At 34.6% G+C, this 24173-nt stretch overlaps 1 protein-coding gene across 6 annotated transcripts; it reads left to right on the forward strand.

Annotated features, from left to right (window-relative positions):
- Positions 1 to 19675: 19675 nt before the first annotated feature.
- On the forward strand, positions 19676 to 21883 carry LOC137826609 (LOB domain-containing protein 25). Of its 6 annotated transcripts, none has more exons than XM_090294510.1 (3): positions 19676 to 19930; positions 20062 to 20197; positions 21109 to 21883. In XM_090294510.1, exon 3 carries the CDS (start codon positions 21117 to 21119, stop codon positions 21603 to 21605), a length of 489 nt encoding a protein of 162 aa, XP_090150636.1. In that variant the 5' UTR covers positions 19676 to 19930; positions 20062 to 20197; positions 21109 to 21116; the 3' UTR covers positions 21606 to 21883. The 6 variants fall into 6 exon arrangements, with proteins under 6 accessions (XP_090150636.1, XP_068488742.1, XP_068488743.1 ...); XM_068632640.2 differs by lacking the exon at positions 19676 to 19930 and adding an exon at positions 19939 to 19986 and having other exon boundaries at positions 20073 to 20197; XM_068632641.2 differs by lacking the exon at positions 20062 to 20197 and having other exon boundaries at positions 19676 to 19986.
- Positions 21884 to 24173: the final 2290 nt, after the last annotated feature.

Raw genomic sequence — 24173 nt, forward strand, 5'->3', positions numbered from 1 at the left:
ACTAAGCTATCCTTAATGGGCCTTCATGTAGCATATACAAGTTGCTTCTTCTCCCATCCATAGCTTGGCCCAAGTCTCACATCCGTAGCTTGGTCATGGACCTAGTAATAGGTCCTAGACGGTCTACCCTTCCTTCTAGTCGCTCTCCCTTTAGACGCTCTCCACCTTGTGTTAGACGCTCTTCACTTTGGCTAGACGCTCCTTCATTTGGCCTAGACGCTCTTGGTTTGGCTTTGGATGCTCACGTCTTGGCTCTTGTCTTTTTATATGAGGTTGTGCTTGGCCCTCTTCCATCATTAAAAGCCTAACCTAGGAGGTTTTGGGCAAAAAGTGAAATTGGCACAATTTGGGAGCAATTCACTAATGTATTAATCTTTAAAAACTAAGAGCCAAGGCACTCCTTAAATAGCATTTGGAGGCCGGTCTAGAAAATGGAAAAGAGAGGGAAATTCAAGTGCTGGCACATGGGAAAAGTGGCGCCTATTTTCAGCACATGTGAGGTAGGTTCTAGAATGCTTCCATGTGCTAGAAGACCTAGAACCTTACGCTTCTTTAGGTTAAAATGTGGGTCAGACCTAAGTTTAATTAGGAGTAGGAAACTTTAATTAAACTTAGGTTAGCATTTTAGGTACCACTTTGCATGTTTCAACAAAAATACAAAAGAATTAAACTATGCTACTTTTGATAAAAATGTAAAAGCTATTCTACGCTTGAATGTGAACATCTTTGAACATGTAGAGATAAGTCTCTCTGCCATCAGTAGCAGTGTTCCAATCCTCTTCAAGCCTTCTAGCCATGGCCCTTGTGATTGGCCCAATATGACATGGTGGTTGGCTCTCAATTGTAGTAATGCTTGGCCCTCTCCCATCATCCCCTCTCCCTTGGAAAGGATTTATCCTCGAATCCAAAGCGTCATTTTCTTCATTGGTACCTACAAAAGGAGACAAATCAATGACATTAAAAGTATCATGTACTCCATATTCAACAGGTAAATCTAATTTATAAGCATTGTTATTGACTCTTTTGAGGACTTGGAAAGGTCCATCACCACGAGGACTAAGTTTGGACTTTCTCTAAGTTGGAAACCTATCCTTCCTAAAATGAAGCCAAACTAGGTCTCCTTCCTCAAAAATGATTTCTCTCTTCCCCTTATTGTTGTACTTGACATACTTCTCATTTTGTTGTTGTATTTGAGATTTAACCTTCTCATGCATTTTCTTAACAAATTCAACTTTGATAACTCCTTCCTTATGCACAAAAGCTTGTGAATTAGGAAGGGGTAGCAAATCTAAAGGAGTAAAAGGGTTAAAACCATATACAACCGCAAATGGAGAAATATTGGTAGTTTTGTGAACTACTCTATTGTAGGCAAATTCAATATGGGAAAGGTATTCATCCCAAGATTTATGGCTACCCTTCATGACTGCCCTAAGCATATTACCAACAGATTTATTGACTACTTCAGTTTGTCCATCCGTTTGAGGATGACATGATGTGGAAAATTGTAGTCGAGTGCCAAGTTTTTCCCAAAGCGTTTTCCAAAAATGGCTTATAATCTTTGGATCTCTATCCAATACTATACTTCTTGGTAAACCATGAAGTCTTACCACTTCTCTAAAGAAGAGTTTGAAAATATTTTGAGCATCATCCACTTTGTGGCATGGAATAAAATGTGCCATTTTGCTAAAATGATCCACAACCACAAAGATGGAGTCAAAACCTCTTGCAGTCCTAGGGAGTCCTAAGATAAAATCCATGCTAATGTCTTCCCATGGAGCACTTGCAATCGGTAGAGGGGTATAGAGTCCATGAGGCATTGTTTTAGATTTAGCTTTTAAACAAGAAATACATCTAAGACAATGTCTTTGGACATCTCGTCTCATGTGTGGCCAAAATAATTTTCCTTTTAAAAGATCAAGAGTTTTATCAACTCCAAAATGGCCCATGAGACCTCCTTCATGAGATTCCTTTACAAGAAGTTTTCTATGTGTGCCTTGAGGTATACAAAGTTTTCCTTCTTTAAAAAGATACCCCTCGGATACATAGAATCCTTCTTGTGCTCTACGTTCACACTTAGCAAAGGAAGATGCAAAATCTTGGTCTTCTTGATAAAGATCTCTTATGTTGTGAAATCCAAGAATTTGGGCTCCAAGTTTTGAAAAGAGCACCTGTCTCCTTAAGAGAGCATCCGCTACTATGTTTGTACTACCCTTCTTGTATTTGATGACATAAGGAAATTGTTCAAGAAATTCCATCCATTTTGCATGACGTTTGTTCAACTTATATTGACCTTTCAAATATTTCAAAGTCTCATGATCACTATGTATGACAAATTGTTTAGAAACTAGATAGTGTTCCCAAGTCTTTAAGACCCTCACAAGTGCATAGAGCTCTTTGTCATAGGTGGGGTAGTTAAGGGTGGCTCCATGAAGTTTTTCACTAAAATAAGCAATTGGATGCCCTCCTTGTAACAAAACCGCACCTATACCAACTCCCGATGCGTCACACTCTAGCTCAAAAGTTTTGGCAAAATTTGGTAAAGCTAGAATGGGTGCATTAGTGAGTTGAGCTTTTAGCCTCTTGAAGCCTTGTTCATGCTTCTCGGTCCAACAAAATGGAGTGTCTTTCTTCACTAACTCATTGAGTGGTGAAGCTAGACTTGAGAACTTAGGCACAAAATGTCTATAAAAGCTAGCTAAGCCATGAAAACTCCTAACATCTCCTACACGTTGGCCATTCTTGGATGGCTTTGATTTTTTCGGGGTCAACATGTACCCCCTTTTTGTTTACTACAAAACCTAGAAATACTACACTATCAACACAAAAGGTACATTTATCACTATTAGCAAATAAACTATTAATCCTAAGCACTAAGAGAACTTCCCTAAGGTGTCTTAGGTGGTCGTCTAGGCTTTGGCTATAGACTAGGATAGCATCAAATTAAACTACTACGTATTTACCTATGCAATCTCTCAAGACATGATTCATGAGCCTCATGAAAGTATTAGGTGTGTTAGTGAGACCAAAGGGCATCACCAACCATTCATATAGTCCAAATTTGGTTTTAAAAGCGGTTTTCCATTCATCACCCTCTTTGATTCTAATTTGGTGATATCCACTTTTAAGATCAATTTTGGAAAATATGATTGACCCATGTAATTCATCAAGCATATCGTCTAGTCTTGGGATTGGATGTCTATACTTGATGGTGATATTGTTGATGGCCCTACAATCACAGCACATTCTCCACTTGCCATCTTTTTTTGGCACCAACAAGACAGGTACAACACAAGGGCTTAGGCTCTTTTGCACCCAACCCTTCTCCAACAAATCTTGTACTTGAGATTCTATCTCCTTTGTTTCCTCAAGATTAGTTTTATAGGCTAGTCTATTACGAGACTAGCCCTCGGAACTAAATCAATTTGATCTTCTATACCTCTAAAAGGAGGAAGTCCTATGGGGCCTTCCTTAGAGAATATATCATCAAATTCTTTTAAAAGCTCTTTTACTTAAGGAGGTAGAGTCATAGTCTCAAGATTTGTGGCAGTGCATGTAAGTGTTCCTTTACAAAAGATAAGGCTAGGTTGTTCAACAAGAAGCATATTTTCAAAGGTATTTTCAATTGCCTTGTCTTGTTGAATGACCTTGTGGGAAGGAACACTCTTCTCCCACGTCTTTTTCTCCCTAAGGATTCGCTCTTTTTCTAGTTTTATTTATTTTTTCTCTTCATCCCTCTTTTGTTTCATTTGTACTTGATCTCTTACCACTTGGGAATGTGGTAAAGGATTAAGTATAAACTTTTTTTCCTTATGGGTGAAGGTAATCTCGTTGGTTAGACCATTGTGCATGGTTTTCTTGTCAAATTGCCAAGGTCTACCCAATAAGATGTCGAAAGCCTCCATAGGAACTACATCACATAAAACATTATCTTTGTAGTTACCTATAGCAAACTCGACTTTCACTTGCTTGTCTACAGTTAGTTACCCATCTTCATTTATCCATTGAAGTTTGTAAGGTTTTGGATGAGGGACTACTTGTAGATTTAGCTTTTCAACCATCCTAGCGCTACAACAATTGCAGCAAGAACCACTATCCACAATGAGAGAACATATGTTTTCTAAAACTTTGCATCTTGTATGAAAGATGTTCTCTCTTTGTGTTTCTAGGGTCACGCTAGTTTGATTGTTGAGGGTCCTCCTAATCATCATTAATTCCCCCTCAAAAGGATACACTCTTTCATTATCTTCCCCCTCTTCTTTCCCACTAGGTACTTCATCACAACTAGTATACTCATCTATCCCTTTTAGAAACAAGGCTCTTTGGTTTGGGCATTGAGCTTGCACATGGCCTCTTCCAAAACATTTAAAACATTTAACATCCCTAGTGCGAATGGGTGGGGTGAGTATATCTTTACTTATATTTTTGGGAGTCTCGTTTGGTTTTTCCTTAGGTGTACTCTCCTCCCTTTTAAACTCTCTTCTTGGATAGGAGTTGGAGTATGAACCTTCCTTACGACTTGAAATTTTCCTTAACTTTTATTGTTCAACCTTGATACATAGTTGAACCAAATCATTCAAGTCTTGGTAAGGTAGAAGTTCAACTTTGTCTCTAATCTCAAGATTTAGCCCACTTAGAAATCTAGCTATGGTGGTGGATTCGTTTTCCCTAATGGAGACTCTCATCATATATAATTCCATTTTTTGCCTATACTCCTCTACACTCATGGTTCTTTGTTGGAGTCTTTGGAGCTTATCCATTAACTCCCTATTATAATAGGAGGGAATATGACGGCGTCTTAAGGCTCCCCTAAGATCATTCCAATATTCTATGGGAGGATCCTTATGAAGACATCTCTCTCAAGGGTCGTCCACCAATACATAGCATTCCCTTTGAAACTTAGGGTGGCTAAGGATACTTTGTTTTCTTCGCTCACATGGTGACATGCAAAAAATTGTTCTACCTTCATTTCCCAAACTAGATAGGCTTCTACATTCTCCTTACCATGGAAATGAGGTAGATCTATCCTAACCTCCCTAGGGCTTTCTTTCTTTTCTCTTCTACCTCTTCTTAGGGGTGGTTGATAATATTCATTGATCTTAAGGCTTTGTTCCCCATAGGATTCATTACCCCTAGAGCTAGATGGATGTGAACTCTTTTTGGATTTTGTGAATTCATCTTTAACCATCTTTAAATCATCTTGTATTTGAACAAATTGAGCTTCATGGTGCAATTGTCTAAATGAAAGTGCTTGGACATCTTGAGCAACTTTTTCCAAAAGATTTTTAAAAATTGTCATTTCACTTTCACTAGAATTGCGAGATGGAGAATTCATGGTTAAAGACTTGTGTCCTAAGTATTTTACCTCAAAAAAGATAAAGATAGTAGTGAAGGTAGCTTTCCAGGAAAGAGAGGTGAGTCACTAGGACTTCTTAAGTACCAAGTCTTTCCTTGCCAAAAACTATCCCTCAAAACTTGTCTCACACCTTTTTCTAAGTAAACTACATGAGTCACAAGTAGAATGAAGACACAATTTTATGCAAAGAAAACAATGCAAAGCAATTAAAAATACAAGACAAGTACTTAAAGCAAAACAATTAACTAAGCACAAATTAAAGATTGCTAACTAAAAAGCTTTAAACTAGATGAATCCTAAGGTGAGGCTTCTAGACACTTGGAGCCATTGAAGACACACTCACCGTCTACACGTAATTATTCCACTAATTAGTCAAGGTTGAATGTAATTACAACTCAAAGGAAATACAAAGAAATTGAATTACACAAAATAAAATTCAGCTTTGCTAAACTATGCACTCCTTGACTTGTGGTTGATCTTCCTTGATGTGTTCTACAAAGTGTATGCATTTGGTTTTGTATTTGCTGCAGCTCCTTGCCTTAACCTCTTATGGTTAGCCAATTAAAATATTCAAAACAGTACCTACTAAGTAGGTATGGACTCACCACAAAGGTTAATTCCACTTAACAAGCACCAATTTGAATTTTGTCACCAACAATTTAGAGGTCAAGAAATGAAAGCAAAGATCAATTCATATTTAAAAATAGGACAACAAGAAATGGATTGATTTATAGGACACAACTAGAAGGAATATTGAATAAATTGGACAAGCAATAAAAATAGGCATTCAACAAAAGGTGGCACACAAATTGAACCTAGAGAATGACACTAGAATTGATTAAAAAAAACAAAACAGTACTACTAGAAATTTTAGGTCCAAAAAGCGTGACTTATAAAATTTATGCTGAGCTGGCTATTTAAAATCTGATTCTGAAAATTGAACCACAAACAATTCAAGGTCTTAGCAAACTTTTGGCGCTAGAATCACACCAAAATTATGCACCAAATAATTGTGATAAATTTTTCAAAATTCTTGTCCAATTACCGTTTCTTTTGGCGCCAGGATATACATTTTTTTTGTTTGATTTATCATTTTTTTTCTGTTTTGTCTTTTGATCTGATTCTTTTTTTCTTGATTTTATAATACATCAATCTGTATAGATCCAGATTTTCATAATTTTTCTTCAATGTATTTTAATTTCATAACAAAAAAACAGCCAGGACAGAATTGAAAAACAGAGTAATCCTAATTCTGGAATTAAAAACAGATTGAAGAAACTTCAAAAACACAATGGAGTGGATGTATATGAATTTGTATGGATCTAACACACAAATATGAACTCAAAACTAAAAAGAAAAATGCACCAAAGGATAAAAAAAAACTCAAAATAAAACTGGACTCAAATTAAATTAAGAAACCAAAATTATCAAAAAACAGCACTACATGGAATTGATGACAATTTAGGAGAAACATGACTTAGACAAAACACAATTGGATTCAAAATTTAAAATGACTCAAAACACACAATATGAACCGATTAGAATTACAAATAAGACTCAAATACACTAAAAACAGAACAACAACACAATTCTATATGGATTCCTACACAAATTTGAAAATTAGAAGATATGGAAAATTTGAACACAATGCACCGATTGGATTTCTCAAAACAGCACCTAAATCAAATTAAAATGTAAAAAACAGAAAAATATGGAAAATTGAAGAACAACATGGAAACAAGATGAACACAAAAATTAAAACAAAAAGAAGGCACTTAGCTCTTGAAGACCATGGCTCTGATACCAAATGATGGAGATGTGCCTTCATATTTTCGGAATTTGTTGGTGAATGGCGGAAGCATCATGGATTGAAGATGAAGCAAGGTCCTCCTAAGAGTGCTGGTGACCTTGAAGGTGCATGAGAAGTAGGATTTGAGAGTGGTGAGGCCAACTCTACTTGGAAAGGGAAAGTTTATGAAGATTAAAAGCCTAACCTAGGAGGTTTTGGGCAAGAAGTGAAATTGGCACAATTTGGCAGCAATTCACTAATGTATTAATCTTGAAAAACTAAGAGCCAAGGCACTCCTTAAATAACATTTGGAGGTCGGTCTACAAAGTGGAAAAGAGAGGGAAATTCAAGTGTTGGCACATGGGAAAAGTGGCGCCTATTTTCAGCACATGTGAGGTAGGTTCTAGAATGCTTCCATGTGCTAGAAGATCTAGAACCTTACGCTCCTTTAGGTTAAAATGTGGGTCGGACCTAAGTTTAATTAGGAGTAGGAAACTCTAATTAAACTTAGGTTAGCATTTTAGGTACCACTTTGCATGTTTCAACAAAAATACAAAAGAATTAAACTATGTTACTTTTGACAAAAATGTAAAAGTTATTCTACGCTTGAATTTAAACATCTTGGTGCATGTAGAGATAAGTCTCTCTGCCATCAGTAGCAGTGTTCCAATCTTCTTCAAGCCTTCTAGCCATGGCCCTTGTGATTGGCCCAATATGACATGGTGGTTGGCTCTCAGTTGTAGTGATGCTTGGCCCTCTTCCATCAGGAACTCTTCCTTTTCATAAGATACAGACTATGAACTTTCTTTTTGACTTGATTGTTTTCTCAAAATTTGTTTTTCAACTTTAATGCTAAGTTGAATCAAATCATTTAAATCTTTATAAGGTAAAAGTTCAACTTTGTTTCTTATCTCAGGTTTGAGACCACTTAAAAACCTAGATATGGTGGTATGGTTTTCTTCATTAATCCTTGTCCTTATCATATATAACATCATTTGTTGCCAATATTCTTCTACACTCAGATTTCTTTGATGAAGTCTTTGGAGCTTGTCCATCAACTTCCTATTGTAATGTGACGGAATATGGCGACATCTCAAGGCTCCCCTAAGGTCATTCCAAGATAAAATGGGAGGGTCCTTGTGGAGATGTCTCTCTCTTTTTAGGGCAGTCCACCAATACATAGCATTACTTTAAAAACTTAAGGTGGCTAAGGGTACTTTCTTTTCTTCACTCACATGGTTGCAAGCAAACAATTGTTCTACCTTCACCTCCCAATCTAGATATGTTTTTATTCTTCTTTTCCATAAAAATGAGGTAGCTCTACCCTAACCTCCTTTGGGTTTTCTTTCCTTTCCTTTCTAGCTTTCCTAGGGGATGGTTAATAGTACTCATTAATTCTAGACTTTCTTCCCCAAAAGATTCATGACTTTTAGAACTAGATGCATGTGAACTGTTTTTGGATTTATTAGAGTATTCATCCCTTTCTTTAACCATTTTCAGCTCTTTGATTTGTTCCTCATGTTCCAATTGTCTATATGAGAGTGATTGAAAGTCCTTTGCTAATTGTTTTAAAAGAGTTTTAATGGACTTTAGATCACTTTCACTAGATTTAGAAGAATGAGCTGAAATGATTAAAGTTTTGTGTTAAAAGTAATTTATCTCAAGAAAGATAGGTGTAGTAATCAAGGTAGATTCCCAGGAAAGGGTGAATCACTAGGATCACTTAAGTACCAAGCCTTTCCTAGCCAGAATCTATCCTTCAAGACTTTCACAAAACTTTCTCTAAGTAATTCACTTAAATCACAACCAAGAATGAAAAGACAATTTAATGCAAGAAAAATGCAAAGCAATTAAACAATACAAAGCAAGTAAACAATGCAAATCAAGTAACTAAAACACAATTAAAGTTTACTAACTATAAAGCTTTAAAGCAAGGCGTAACCTAAGGTGAGACTTCTAGACACTTAGAGCCATTGAAGACACACTCACTGTCTAATGCGTAATTAATCCACTAATTAATCAAGCTTTAATGCAATTACAATTCAAAAGAAATACAATGGAAATTGGATTACAAAAAGGAAATTTAGAATTCCTATTCTATGCACTTCTTTTGCTTTTTTGGTACTCCTTCTTGTTGTGACCCTTGCTATTGGTACCCACTCTTTGTGTATTTTTTTGTAAACTCACTTACTGCAACACTCTTGTTCAACCTCTCAAGGATATTCAATCAAGTCTTCAAAACAACACCTACTAAGTAAAAATGGACTCACCACAAAGGTTAATTCCAAACTTAACCAAGCACCACTTTTGAAAACTTTCACCAACAATAGAGGTCAACAAATTTAAAGCAAAGAAACAATTCAGTTTGAAATTTGGACAACAGCAAATGGAGTAATAATATGACAACTTGAAAGAGTAATTGAATGAAATTGAAAAGCAAGAAAATAAGGCACTCAACAAAAGGTAGCACACAAATTGAACCTAAAGAGTGGCAGTAGAATTGATTAATAAAACCAAAACAGTACTACTGGAATTTTGAAGCACAAAATGCGTGACTTAAAACATTTATGTTGAGCTGTATATTTTGAATTTGAATTTGAAATTTAAATCACAAACAGTTCAAGATTTTAGCAATATTTTGGCACTGGAATCACTCCAAAAAAATACACCAAATAATTGTGATAAATTTTTCAAATCTGTTGCCAAATCACCATTTCTGTTCGCGCCAGAATGCACACTTTTTGAATTTGATTTATCAGTTTTTTTTTCACTTTTTTTTCACCTTTTTTTAACACTTCAAACTATTTAGATACAAAATTTCATAATTTTCTCCAACGAATTTTTAATTTCATAAGCTAAAACAGTCAGCACAAAATCAAAAGCAGAGGAATCCTAATTCTAGAATTAAAAACAGTTTTAAGAAACTTCAAAAACACAATAGAAGTGATGTATAAGAATTTGTGTGGATCTGGCACTCAAGCATGAACTTGAATCTAAAAATTAAAATGCACCAAAGGATCAAACACAGAATTATAAATATGGACTCAAATTTAAAATCAAACAAGCAAAATTATCAAAAACAGCACTACATGGAAATTGATGACAATTTAGGAGAAACATGACATGACAAAACACAATTGGATTCAAAAATCAAAATGACTCAAATTAACACAAAATGAACTAATTAAAACATCTAGAAAGACTCAAATAAGGCAAAATTAAAACATCAACACAAAACTATATGGAATCCTACACAAAATTGCACAAGGATTGCTCAAGAACAATTGAACAAGATGCACCGATTGGAATTTTCAACCAGCACACCAAATCAATTTAAAAAATAAAAAATAGCAAGACAATATGGAAGTGATGAACAACAAGGAATCCAGAATTAAACACAAAAATTAAAATTAAAAGAAGAAGGCACACTTAGCTCCTGAAGAACCATAGCTCATAATACCAAATGATGGAAGAGAGCCTTAATCCTTTGGAGAATTGTTGGTGGAATATGCGGAAGCTCAATGGATGCTCACGCTCAAGGCTCTCCTAGGAGATGTGGTTGCCTTGGAGGTGCAGGTTAGGTATGAAATGTGAGTGGTGAGGCCATCTCACTTTGGTAGAATGAAAGTTTGAAGATCAATTGTCTATCCTAGAGAGGTAGGAGAGACAAGTAGTGAGATTGGCACAAAATTGGCAGAAATTCACTATTAGATTAATCTTGAAATTACATGAGCCAAGCCCTCTTATTTATAGTGTTTAGAGGCTGAAAATGCAAATGAAAGTGGAGGGAAATTCAAATGAGAAGCATTTGAATTTGGAGCCAATTCCTAGTCACAAGGGAACTGTGACTTGGTTTCTGACTTATTCCTGAAAACCCATTTTGTTCCTATGACATTCATTTGAGTTGTTTTAGTGATGTAGACCAAGGAGAGAGGATGCCTGAGGTTCAAGCCCAACAAACCCAAGTCCAATTTCAGGCCCAAGCCCAACCTATGATTACATCTTCCACCATGCCTCAAAGAATTACTAGAAGAAAGGCACAAGCATTAGGAGATGTACATCAATTAATGTCTCTTTTTGTAATATCTTTAGAGTAGATTTAAAATAGAACATAAAAGAGAAGTAGTGGAAAAGTCACATTTTATAGAATAGGAGTGACTTGTTTAGGAAGGCATTTTCAATGCCTTTTCACTTCCCTTTGCTTTGTTATGACCAGCCCTCTACTTTATATAAAGAGGTGCTTGGCTCTTGTAACGACACATTGATATTGAAATTTGAATGTAAAGTTACTCTTCTCAAATTGAGAGAGATTTTGTGAGACTTGTTCTCCTTCTCCTAGTCTTATCTTGTGAGTCTTTGGGAGCTCTCAAGTGGCGGCATTCTTCACTCATCTTGGAGCCTATTCACCTTCCAAGTGGCGTGTTCATCTTCCCTTGCTTCAACACATAAGTGTTTCATCCTTTCATCTTATTCTTCCATTTCCATTCCATATCAAATCCTAAAACATATCTTGTTCATTTGCTCTTGATTTTTAATCGGTTTAATGTTGTTAATTCTTGATTTTAATCGGTATAAATTGTGTTGTTCTTCTTTTCATTTGGTAAAATTGCTTATTTGATGTTCTAATCTGTTCATGTGCCTTTAATAGTGTTTTCAATCGGTTCATCTTCTTTGGAATGGGTTTCTATTCGATTTAGTTTGTTTGTATCATAGATTCAATCGGTTCATTGTTTTTGTTTGGTGTTCTTGAATTGCTTGAGAATCTTGATCCTAATTCTAAAAGTGTATTCTAATAAATCATCTCTTAATCAACTCACATCATTTAGGATCTAGGAACCCCACATCATTCCTTACAAACTGGTTGAGCTCTTCATGCATACCTCTTGTCTAGGGCTCATCCTTGAGTGCATCATTGATTGTCTTTGGTTCAATCTTAGAGACAAATGTTGTATGGTTGCAGAAGTTTGCCGCACTCCTTCTAGTAGACACACCCTTGTTGATTTGTCCAATGATGTTGTTAATAGAGAGATCTATGGGAATCCTCCATTCTTTTGGAAGATCACTCTATTGTAGATTTTCAATCGGTTGTTTCGCAGAATCAACGGGTTCAGTTTCTGTATTGTTTTCCAGATTCTTCAGGAAGATATTATGCTCATCTTCTTCCGTAATGATCTTTGCTAAACCTTGCTCAGATTTTTTAGTTTCGTAAAAAACAACATGAATATATACTTCAACAATCATAAGCTTCTTATTGTAAACCCTATATGCATGGCTAGATAGAGAGTATCCAAGAAAAATATCTTTGTCAACTTTAGCATCAAACTTACCTAGATTTTCCTTACCATTGTTTAGGATGTAGCATCTGCATCCAAAGACCTTTAGGTGGCTTATGTGAGGCTTTCTTCCATTTAGCAGTTCATAAGGGGTCTTCTTCAAGATTGGCCTGATAAGCACACAATTCATCACATAACATGTTGTACTTACCGCATCAACCGAAAAGCAGTTAGCCAGGGATGATTCATTCAGAATTGTCCTTGCTAGCTCTTCAAGTGATATGTTCTTTCTCTCCACCACTCCATTTTGTTTAGGTGTTCTTGGTGCAGAGAAGTTGTGGAAGATACCTAGCTTGTTGCAAAAGTTGCTGAATTTCTCATTCTGAAATTCTCCACCATGGTCACTTCTAATTGCTTCAATGTTGCAGCAACAAGTGTTTTGCAGCCTTTTTGCTAACTTCTTGAATTCAGGATAGGCCTCCTTTTTTTAGTGTAGGAATATGGTCCAAGTAAACCTGGAAAAAATCATCTACAATCACAAGAGCATACAAATTTCTTCCAAGACTCAATTCTAGAAGGACCAAAAAGATCCATAAGTAATAGCTCAAGAGGTTTTGAAGTGGAAACAAAAAATTTCAGTTTAAAAGATTTTCTTGTTTGTTTCCCTTTTTGACAACCCATGTTCCTTCTCAAACTCTAGTTTGGGTAAGTCAATAAAATATCATTTGAAATCAGTTTATTCAAGTGATTCATATGTATATGAGCAAACCTTCTATGCCAAAGCCAAGATTCCTCATGCTTTGTTAAGAGACAACCAACAGATGTAGAGTTAGAAATGTCAAGCAAATAGACATTGTTTGATCTCTTACGAACAAGTAGAACTTCCTTTGAATTTGGCAACCGGATCTCACAAGAATTAGTTCTGAAGGTGACTTGGTAGCCTCTGTCACAGAGTTGATAATGTTGAGCAGGTTGTGTTTGAGTCCTTCTACATAGAGCACATCATGGATTAGAAAGTTGTTTTCATTGCCTATGGTACCTTTACTAAGGATTTTTCCTTTGTTGTTGTCTCCATAGGTCACATGCCCTTCTTGTTTGAGAGTGATGCTGACAAATTTTGATGCATCTCCAGTCATATGATTGGAGCAGCCATTGTCCAAGTACCACAGGTGTTGTTTTCTCACCAAGCAATCCTGCAAAATTCAAAATCAGGTGGCAAGATCTGGTCCCCTAACAAATTTGGGTCCATGGATGTTAATATGATTCCAAGGAACCTTAGGATTCCTAGGAACCCACTTTAGGATACCTTTGGGACAAAAAGCTTTCTAATTTTACAGAATCTAACAGAGTGGCCCTTTCTCATACAGTAGAAACAACAAACAACCGGTTGTTTTGATCTTTTAACCGATTGATTTTTTGTGATGGTTGAAAAAGGTTTTGAATAACCACTGTTTTTTGCTTTGTGGGTTAAAACCCAAACCAGATTTTCCAAAAACACACTTTTGACATGCTAAAACATTCTCAAGATTTGATTTGCCTTTTGAAGTTGTGTCAACAGTTTTCACAAGATACAAAACTTTCTTTTAAAGAGATTCACAATTTTTGTAAATACTAGAATGACACTTGCAAAAGGAGTTTTGATAAATCATTTCAAAATTTTCAAAATCAGCATTTGAATTGTTCAAATCTTTTTCCAGAACATTGATTTTCTCTTTCAACCAGCTGTTTTCACTTTTCAACCGATTATTAGAAAGGGTTGATCTTTTAGCTTCTTTATGAGTCTCTTGGAAAGCCTTAAGAAGTTGGAAATAACTTTCACATTTATTGGAAGAAGATGTACTTACTTGGTTTAACCCAGATTCTTCTCTTGCCATAAGACAAACCTTCATCTTGAATTCTGAAGAAGATGATTTAGTAGAGGACTCGTTCTTGTCCATCCAAGCACTTCTTAAGTTCTTGTGAATTCTATCAAGAGTATCCCACATTTCTTTGGCAGAGATACACTCTGAAACTTTGAGAAGTTTATCAGAATCAAGGGCAGAGACAATTATGTTCTTAGCTATACAATCAAGGTGATCTCTTTCATTTTTAGATGAAGCAGCATTATTTGAAATAACATTCCACATCTCTTTATCTAAAGAATCAATAAAGAATTTCATTTTATATACCAAATCTGATAATTTTCACCACAAAACAGAGGTGGTTTATTTAAATAGGCACCTTCCACAAAGGAAAACTTGCTAGCCATTAAAACAGTTTTCAGAAAAACAAAACTTGAATATTTTTCAAGAACCTATCTCTTGATGTCAATTGTTAGAATTAATGGCTTAAACAAGATAGGGTGAATTGTTTATCAAAGATTTTCGCAAAGATTGAATAAGAATGAAGCTTTAACACAATTCATAGATTAGGCAATCAAGGAAAGCAATCAAACAATGATTAAGAAACTGTTTGCAGAATTTCAATCGATTGAAACTTCGTTTTAACCGGTTGTTTATAGTAGCAGCAAAAGCATAACTAAAAGAAATAGTTTATAAGGAATGAGAGAGAGAGAGAGAGAGAGAGATTTAGTCAACCAATTTTATACTGGTTAACTCAACCTTGAGCTACATCGAGTTCCCAGAACAACCACTGGGTTCCACTAGTAATCATTCACATATTACAATTTACATAACCACAGTGATTTTGAAACCACAAGAAGCACATACCCTTTTTGCAAGCACACACCTCTAGCCAGAACAACCTCTGACTTTACAGGATTTTCACACACTTACAAGTTTATGAAAGAACAAATACAAGAATCATGAAAGGAACAGATTACACCTGAGCTTTCAGGAATAAAAAAGCTCCTATGATCAGACTTAGAACCAGTGCACAACTATTCATCAATCTTGCAAACTTTTGAAAACTTCTTTCAAACCCAATCTCAATCTCACTGTGTTTGATATCAAACTTCTGTATTTTGTTTTAAAAGAGAAGCCATATTTATAGTACTCAAAACTATCCATTCTAGGTAGCATTGATGAGCCAAAACAGTTTTGATTCACATCTAAAACAGATTAACAGGTTTTCAAAAAGCTGTTATTAAATGTCACAATCAACCCGTTGAAAATTCGTTTTAACAGGTTGAATTGGTTAGGCAGTTATTTAACCAAGTCAAAAACAGTTTTAAAACCTTCAAACAACCGATTATTTCAAGGATTCAACTGTTTTTTTTTTCTCTTTGCTTAGAAAAACATTTTTCTCTTTTAAAACAGATTGAGCAAACTTGTGGAAGGGACTAGGAAAGATCTTTACAACGATTCTAAACACCCTAGACTAAACCCAAACCAAAAGCAGCACAACTTCAACCTTCATCATGGATTTGAAACATCAAAGCTCCCATGTTCTACAAGAAAAACAGCTGATTGTTTTACCTCTGGCACATGTGAATAAAGTTGTTATTAATTCTTATGCATGGTTACAACTGTTTCTTTTCTTTCAAAACCCATAGTGAGCTAAATATGCATTTATCGTGCCTCTGAATCAAATAATAAAGAGATGTATTATTTGTTTTCCTTGAAATTCAAAGCTTTTTATGAATGACAATCACATTGGTGGTCATGGGGTTGATGAATAATTGTGAATGTGATTATATTTGAAGTCTTCACCTTGCATGGAGATGGTGAATGAAAATGTATCTTTGGAACGTCTGGAAGGTTTGTTCTTAACAGAAGGGAGATTTGGACAAGTATGCTTACAATATGGAATTGAAAATATCCAAGAAATATGTTACCAACTGCTATCCTATAAATGTCAAAAAGAAGTACTATTGGCTGTGTTGGTGTTGTTAGCATTGCCGGCATCTTTAGTTTTCAAATTTTGGAACTAATACTTTAATGAAGCAATACTTTGATGTCTTCCTTGAAGGAGAACTACATGAAAGAAAGGAGGGAAATTGGTGGTTTGTGTGTTGTAATTCTGCACTCTTATGGTGTGTTGACAACTGCTCTAGACTACTACTGCCATAACTTTGGTTCACCATAGTTCTATTGATACACACATTGGTTTTCTGGTTTATTCTGCTACTGCCATAACTCTGATACACTACAAATTTCAATTGAAATTCTGATATGGTATCATTAATTCATACTGGTTTTCAATGCTGGAAAACTTTGATGCAAAAGACAGGTTTTTATCCCTCCTATTATTCTATTTGTGAAGACAAATAGGGGGAGAATATGCTGGTTTGTATGCTGGTTTATTGCTGGTTTAAATCTTTTTTATATGCTGGTTTAAAGTTGTGCAGAAACTCTGATTTTGCATATCACTTTCACTAGTTTTCACACTGATTTTGATGGTTTTCTTTATGGAAATCACATGGTGAAAACTGGTTCATTGGTGCTAAGATACGATTGCTCTCTGGTACATGCACAATTTCTGTTTTGCAGGTGCTTTCAATTTCAAACAAATCAGCACAAGCAAACCAGGGATTTGTCTTCATCAAATAGGGGGAGATTGTTGAACATTGGCTTTGATGTCTCCAAATCTATGTGGATTGCTTTAAGACTTTGATGATGGGTTTCTAGGTCCGTTTTGGGTAGTTTGAATTTGTAATTCACTCATAGAATTGATCCAAGGTTATTTGATTTTAATCCTTTTGAAAAAGATGTGTTTTCAAAGAGAAGCAGAAAAACAACCAATTGTTTTATCGTTTCAGCCGGTTGTTTTACACAGTGTTTTTGAAAGGATTGATTTTTGAAAATCCTTAACAGAATTCAGTTTAACTGATTCAATTTGTTTTGTCTGTTTTAAAATTGATTTGGCTTTTGCATTAAATGTTTTTAACAACTAATTGGAGTATAAATAAGTGGTTATACACTCTTGGTTGTTAAGGATTCAATTAACACTTAAAAAATCAGTTTTTCCAAGATTGCTTCAAGCTTTGGATATTTTTCTAAGTGTGAAATAGGATTGGGTCTTGTATTCTAAACTTTGATCTTGTGATTTACCCAAGTGTATTCTATTCCCTTCTTTTTTATAATTGTATTTTTGTACTAGTGTTGCCAAGAAGTGTTGTGTGTTCTTGAGGGGGATTAAGATCAACATTCTTGGTGTAGTTTTTGCCAAGGAGTAGTGTCTGTTCTTGAGGGGTTCTAGATCATCATTCTTGGTGTATGTAGCTTGTAATCTAGGGTTGATTACATAGTGAATTCTCAGTGGTTTGTGAGGACTGGATGTAGCTCAGGTGTTGGTGAACAAGTATAAACATTTTGTGTGAATTTCTCCATCCATACACTCTTTAAACTGCTTTAACTTTGCTTTTATAAAGTGCTGATAAAAACAACCGACTATTTCGTAAAAACAATTGGTTGATTTTCTGCATTAAGCTTAAAAACAGTTTTATATTTAGCTCGACAAATTTTTCATTGACTAATTCTTCATATCCTTTCACTCTACCTTCAATAATTGCGAAAATCTTTCAAAAACAATTCACCCCCCTCTTATATATAGGAGGCCTCCCTCATTGTATTTCCAAGTTTAATTAAATAGAAGAAAAGTTACTCCCCACAATTTGTGTGAGATGCTAGTGAGGTTTGTTCTTCTTAGTCTTTAGTCTTATCTTGTGAGAATTTGAGAGCTCTTAAGTGGTGGCTTCCAACACTTATCTTTGAGTAATTTCATCCTCCAAGTGGCGTGCTCATCATCTCAATTCCTTTCTCATAAGCTTCCTTAATCCTTCATCTTTTTCCTTCCATTATCATTCCATTTAATTCGTAAATATGTTCTTGTTTTGTTGTCTTGTTTCCATTCTGTCATTGTCTTTTACTATTGTTTTCCATGCTTAATTCTGCACCTATCCTGGCATCATGTTCATCATTTCAATGTCTTTTACTATTGTTTGAGCTTTTATTGTTTGTCTTTTATTTTCTTTTCCTTAAAATTTTTGTGGTGTTTTTCCTTTGAGATCAAGTGTTGAAGGCTTTGACCTTTTTCATTTGAGAGTTTTTCATCCACAAGAAAGACCTTAGCTAAGGGAAGAAATTTCTTCCTTTGAGTGTTTGGAGTGATCTTGGCACAACCGTACTAGTGAATTTCTTGCTAACTTCTTTTATCTAATTGTTTGTCACTTGTGTTTTTATGGCTCATTTGTCCTCGGGGGAATCTTCTAAACCCCAGTCTCCCCAAAAGGCATTCCTTATGGGTGAATTGGCGGCGACCAAAAGATCATTAGCACAAAAGGAGGAAGAGATGAGACAAATGGAGGAAAGACTCCAAAGGCTAGAATCGGCCTATGATAGACCCCAAAAAGGAAGAAGATATCATCAAAGGCACGAATCAAGAAGTTATCTTTACTATGGTAGCCAAGAAGAAGAGGACGAACGAAGAATGCATCATTTTGATGATAGGCACCAACATGTGGCAAAGCCTTGTATTTTGGTTGATGATGGTGCTTTAGTCCTTGTATATGGGTTGAGGTACCCCTGAAGTACCTCTTTTATTTTATTATATTCTTTGCTGATCAAAAAAAAAATGTGGCAAAGCCTTCTTTACCATTTGTAAAAATACCTAGTTTTAGTGGGAAAGGTGATCCCAATTAGGGTTTACTTTTTTTTATCTATTTTTTAACTATATACGGATAATTTATGGTGGAAAATATCATTTTTAAACATTTGAATAATTCCATATACATATTTATTTATTTTTATTTTAATAGAATGTAACGAGAGTAACGGGCTAATATTCTGGCAATAAAAAACTGGTTAAATTGATATATTAAACAGACATATTAGAATGAAAAGTTAAGTACCATGTGAAGTTGATAACATTTATTCCTTGTCTAAAATAAAATAAATAAATAAATAAATAAAACTAAACAGAGCCAAAGAGATGAAAATAAAACCAACCTTATGTTTCACTGCACCAGCCTAACAATTGTTTTCTTTCATCTGTTGGCTCACTTTCTGTCCAATTCCTCCACTTGTTCTCAAATGTGTATATATATATATATATATATATATATATATATATATATATATAAGTAACTACTTAAACTAATGGGTCAATTCCTAAACCCTTGCTTAAGGCAAGGAAGAACCAGGTTTGCATTCAACTACCAGAAATAAACTAGTCATAAATATGATATCCAAGAATTTATAGAGTTGTTAGTGGGACAGATTATTACAGTTAACCTTGGCTACAGGGTTGGGTATTATTATAAAGGTTGTGTCATAGTCATTCTTTTTCACTTGTAGCCCCATTTATTGCACTTGTCTTTTGCTTTCTTTTCCACTCTCACTGGAAATGCTCTTTTTCTCCTATACTCTTTGTTGTTGCTTATCTAGTTGTCATTGTATTTGCGGGTTTTTCTCATCTTGTCCTGCAAGTAACTAGGGTTTTCCGTTTTCTCTCTGAACTCTCACATCCAATAGTGAATTCCCAAGACTTCTATCCCGGTGCTTGTAGACTTCTTTTTCACTGGCATTATTAAAGAATAGATCTTGAAAGACCCTTCTGCAAGAGAGAAAAACAAAGGTATTCATCTAAATTACAATATCGTTTGTTCAATTAAACCTAGCTAGCTGTACAAGGTATAGTTTTTTCCAATTATATGTTCCTTTTTCTTCTTTCTGATTGGTGTTTGCCTAATAAATTTACGTTCTAAGGCTTGATCCAGGTATTGGTTTTTGGAAATTTTTGAAAGGAATGAAATTCTGGGTGTGCATGATATCCTACTGAAAGAGTTGAAAATTGAGAAAACTTCCACACGTCATATCCACCAATAAGCTGAAAAGATTCCTGGTAGGTGTACCTTTCTTTTAGCCTCTCCAACTGAAAAACACAGAAGGCTAGACCTAAGGAGAGACGAGGAGAGACAGGGAGAGAAATTCAGGGAAGAAATTTATTAGTCTGAGATGAGGAAATCAAAGACACCACAATTAATAATACTGTCGTCTCACATGTAGAAATAAGGGTTCTGGGTAGTGTAGTCAGAAAATCTATAAATAGGGCCTCCTCTTTTCGTTTTTTCCAATCCACTAATTCAATAGTGGACTTTGATTCAACATAAAGACGGCTTCGGGCTAAAAAGTAAGAGAAGAAAGAACAGTAGCAGAAAATGTTATTACCAAAAAAGGAAGTACCGGGATGTGCTTTAGGCAAGTAAAGTCTCCCTAACCCTAGTTTTTTACATGTTCAAGGAAGTCTAGAGATTAAACTTTGATTCTATACCATCACTTTCCAACTAATTAAGCCCGTGTTAGCTATTTGATTATTTTCAAAAAATGGATATTTAAGTCTGTTGCTAATTTTCTTTATATAACATATATACCTTTATTTTCTCCTATTCATGAGATGCATAATCACAGGATACTTTCTTTCTTTTACAGTATATATTCAAAATGTAATCAATTATTTTGTGCTGTATTTTGATTTTTCATGTTAGCTTAAACGTTTTTTACTAATGAGTTAGAGTACTTTTGTACTTACTCTCTTTAATGAAGTTTCTTGTTTCTGATATAAGAAAGACTACAATAATCAATCATAATTAAGTTTACTGCAAATTTGAGATTTTGTATATTTTCTTTAATCGGAAATATAATAAATATAAATGGAAGTATATGAAAAAAAAGATACTTATAAGTTGATTCCAAATCTGAGACTTTGTATATAATTAAATTGTTATTTGTTTTTGCAATATTTGGTAATTGCAGTGAAGATCATGGCCTCTTCTAGTTACTCTAACTCTCCCTGTGCTGCCTGCAAGTTTTTGAGAAGGAAATGCATGCCAGATTGCATTTTTGCTCCATATTTCCCACCAGAAGAGCCTCAAAAGTTTGCCAATGTTCACAAGATATTTGGTGCCAGCAACGTGAGTAAACTCCTGAATGAAGTCCAACCCCATCAAAGGGAGGATGCAGTGAATTCTCTGGCCTATGAAGCTGAAGCACGGATAAAAGATCCAGTTTATGGTTGTGTTGGAGCAATTTCAGTACTCCAAAGACAAGTAATTAGGCTCCAAAAGGAACTTGATGCCACAAACGCTGATTTGATCCGCTATACCTGCAATGAAATTCCCACTCAAGATGGGAGAAGAATGGGTGAAGGGGGAGGTTCCTCTCTAGGTCAATCTCCTGGTTATTACTACCCTTCTCCTTGGAACAATGATCCACTTGGGGATGGTTATCACAGAGGTGACAATAATATGTGATTTTCAACCTACTTATAGTATAAAATTCCTATTAGTTAACGAGTTCTATCCCTCTAGGGTTTCTTATATTGTATAGTATTTATTAAGATGAAGGGGTGGTATATAGTCATAGCCTGGTTCTAAGGGGCGCATATCAATAAAATATTCTATGTTATTGTAAGGGTGCCGTTGATATTTCATAAAATGTGTCTCTTGTTATAAATGTAACTGAAACTACTACTTCTCTGCAGTTTCATAAGTCAAAATTTCGGTTCATAATAAAACTCAATTTCTGCTGATATCGTAGAAAGGAAGCCATTTTTTTACAGTTCTTTTTCAATTCATACAAACTTAATCTGACCTTGCAATTTTAGTAATTGACTTTGCAGGTGTCACTAAAAAATATAATATATATATATATATATATATACATATATATATATATATATGTTTTATAATATTTTGCCCTACGTTTTATATTATCTAACTATAAGATATTCTTTTGTTGTTGATAAAAAAATGTGACAAATAAGTCATTCTTAGAAACATTCAGGCAATCGCCATAGAAATAGTACTACAAAACTTAATGCTGGATAAAAATATATAAAGTTTCTTAACATCGAAACGGAAAAAAAATGATAAGAATGTTTTACTATTTCGGAATCATGTTACTACACATACTAATTATGTATATTCTCAGCTTTGAGACCACTAAATTCCCACTATATTTTACCTTTTCTCTTGATAAGAAACCTAACTAATAAATATACCCGAAATGGCCCCCACGTAGCAATTCAAACCGACTATCATAATAAATTGTGAGAATTTGGTGGTTAAAAGGAATCATATTGGTCTTTTTTTCTTAGCCATTAGCAAAATTATTTTTATTCCAACGTTAATATGAAACTAGGTAGTATGATAAATCAATATTTAAATTTTACGAAAAAAAGTTATATCTGGAATTTGTATCCAAATAGCATCTCGGAAAAGAAAATAAAAATAGGGTGAAAAAAAAAGTAATTAGTTTAATCTTCCAAGAATGAAAACATATAGCACTAGTTGGAACCTACCTTGTCGAGCATGTATGAACTCCCTCTTCCTATGTACTACTCACTTAGATATTACTACATATAAAATTTGTAGTTGCATGAGAAGTGGAGAACGCCATAATCTGAAAATGGCCTTCCCAAATACCCAGCTTCACTAAAATGTAATGGGTTACCTATGATGTTCAATTATCTATTTATAAGGTGTGTGTATATATAGCCTAATAATGGCATCCCATGCAAATCGGCATAAAGAGAAGACAGATTACCTCTTATCCCGGTGTGCTTCACTTTTTTCATCATAACTTAAAAGCCTTATTAATGAGAAGAAATGGAAGAGGGATATGACACATTTTGTTCAAAGTGTGCAAGATATTAAGTCTCAAAATTCTTTACTGCTACTTTCCCTGCTAATATTGTATAAGTTGGTCAAAGGATATGACATTTTGTATGTGCATTTTGATTCTTTGGTTTGCTTCCCAAAATTATGAAAAAAGAGAATATATTATTTGTGATGTTTCCGTGATTGCATTTCCATGTCCTCTCTTCATTACAACATTATCATTGTGATGAGTATCAAGTATAAGTGGTACTGGTACTGGTGCCTAGGGATGGAGGATTCACACGAAAGAGATTGTTCTGTTCAACGGCATGTGATAAGGGTACATTCAACCTTTTTAGACAAGTAGTGTGCATGGTGCGGATATAACGGGGCATTTTCTTCGCCCCCTTCTCTCACGCTCAGCCATGTGAATATTATACTTATTGCTCATTCCTCTCCTTTCATCCCTAACCCTTTTCATTAATCTGCTACATATCTCACATAACACAGTTATTTCAACCATTCTTCTGCTTTTATATTTCTCCATCACTTTAAAACCTCATTTCGGTTTAGTAACCTTCAATTCATAGGTAGCACAAACTAAACAATTTACATTTATTCACTAACATTACCTTTTTTTTGAAAATTTGTTATGTTAGACATCACTTCACTAACATTAATTTCAACAAATATATATCTGGATTATGTTCTATGATGCCAATGTAATGTGATAAGCATAATCTTATCATTTAAGAATTGAGGTTAGTAATAATTTATAAGTTTTAATCTATCAAGATGTATTTTCTAGACAAAAAAATGGTAACAAAATTATCAAATTTTAAATTAGATGATATTTTAGATGTAACAAGCATAGGAATCAAGATAGTATACCTTATAAGGTAATTTTTTTTAAAAGAGAACATTTTATAGAATGATTCCTTAATGTGTCAGAAAATTTCATATCAGTAACATTCAATAAAAACAAAACAAGAAACAAAGATACAGATTCACTTTCATTGTTTCTTTTACCGTATCTTTATTATTAACCTTTGCGATTTACTTTGTGGCTAACAAATTTTTATTAATGACTTGCCAACCTTGAGTGGTAAACATTAAGTTGTCCGTACATATATTACTTATACGATGATTTAATCAAAAGAAGGGCATTGGTACTGAAATGGAAGAACATAATATAAGTGTAAATCCCTTACATTATTATAT

This window comes from Phaseolus vulgaris, chromosome 8, assembly GCF_051622355.1.
Source record: "Phaseolus vulgaris cultivar YP4 chromosome 8, ASM5162235v1, whole genome shotgun sequence".
NCBI lineage: Eukaryota > Viridiplantae > Streptophyta > Magnoliopsida > Fabales > Fabaceae > Phaseolus > Phaseolus vulgaris.

Excerpts from the sequence above, each read along its gene's own strand:
- LOC137826609 (XM_068632639.2), top strand. The coding sequence starts at position 20,514 with ATGTTATTACCAAAAAAGGAAGTACCGGGATGTGCTTTAG. Across the intron at positions 20,554-21,108 it reads AGTACCGGGATGTGCTTTAG|TGAAGATCATGGCCTCTTCT; the intron begins GCAAGTAAAGTC and ends TGGTAATTGCAG.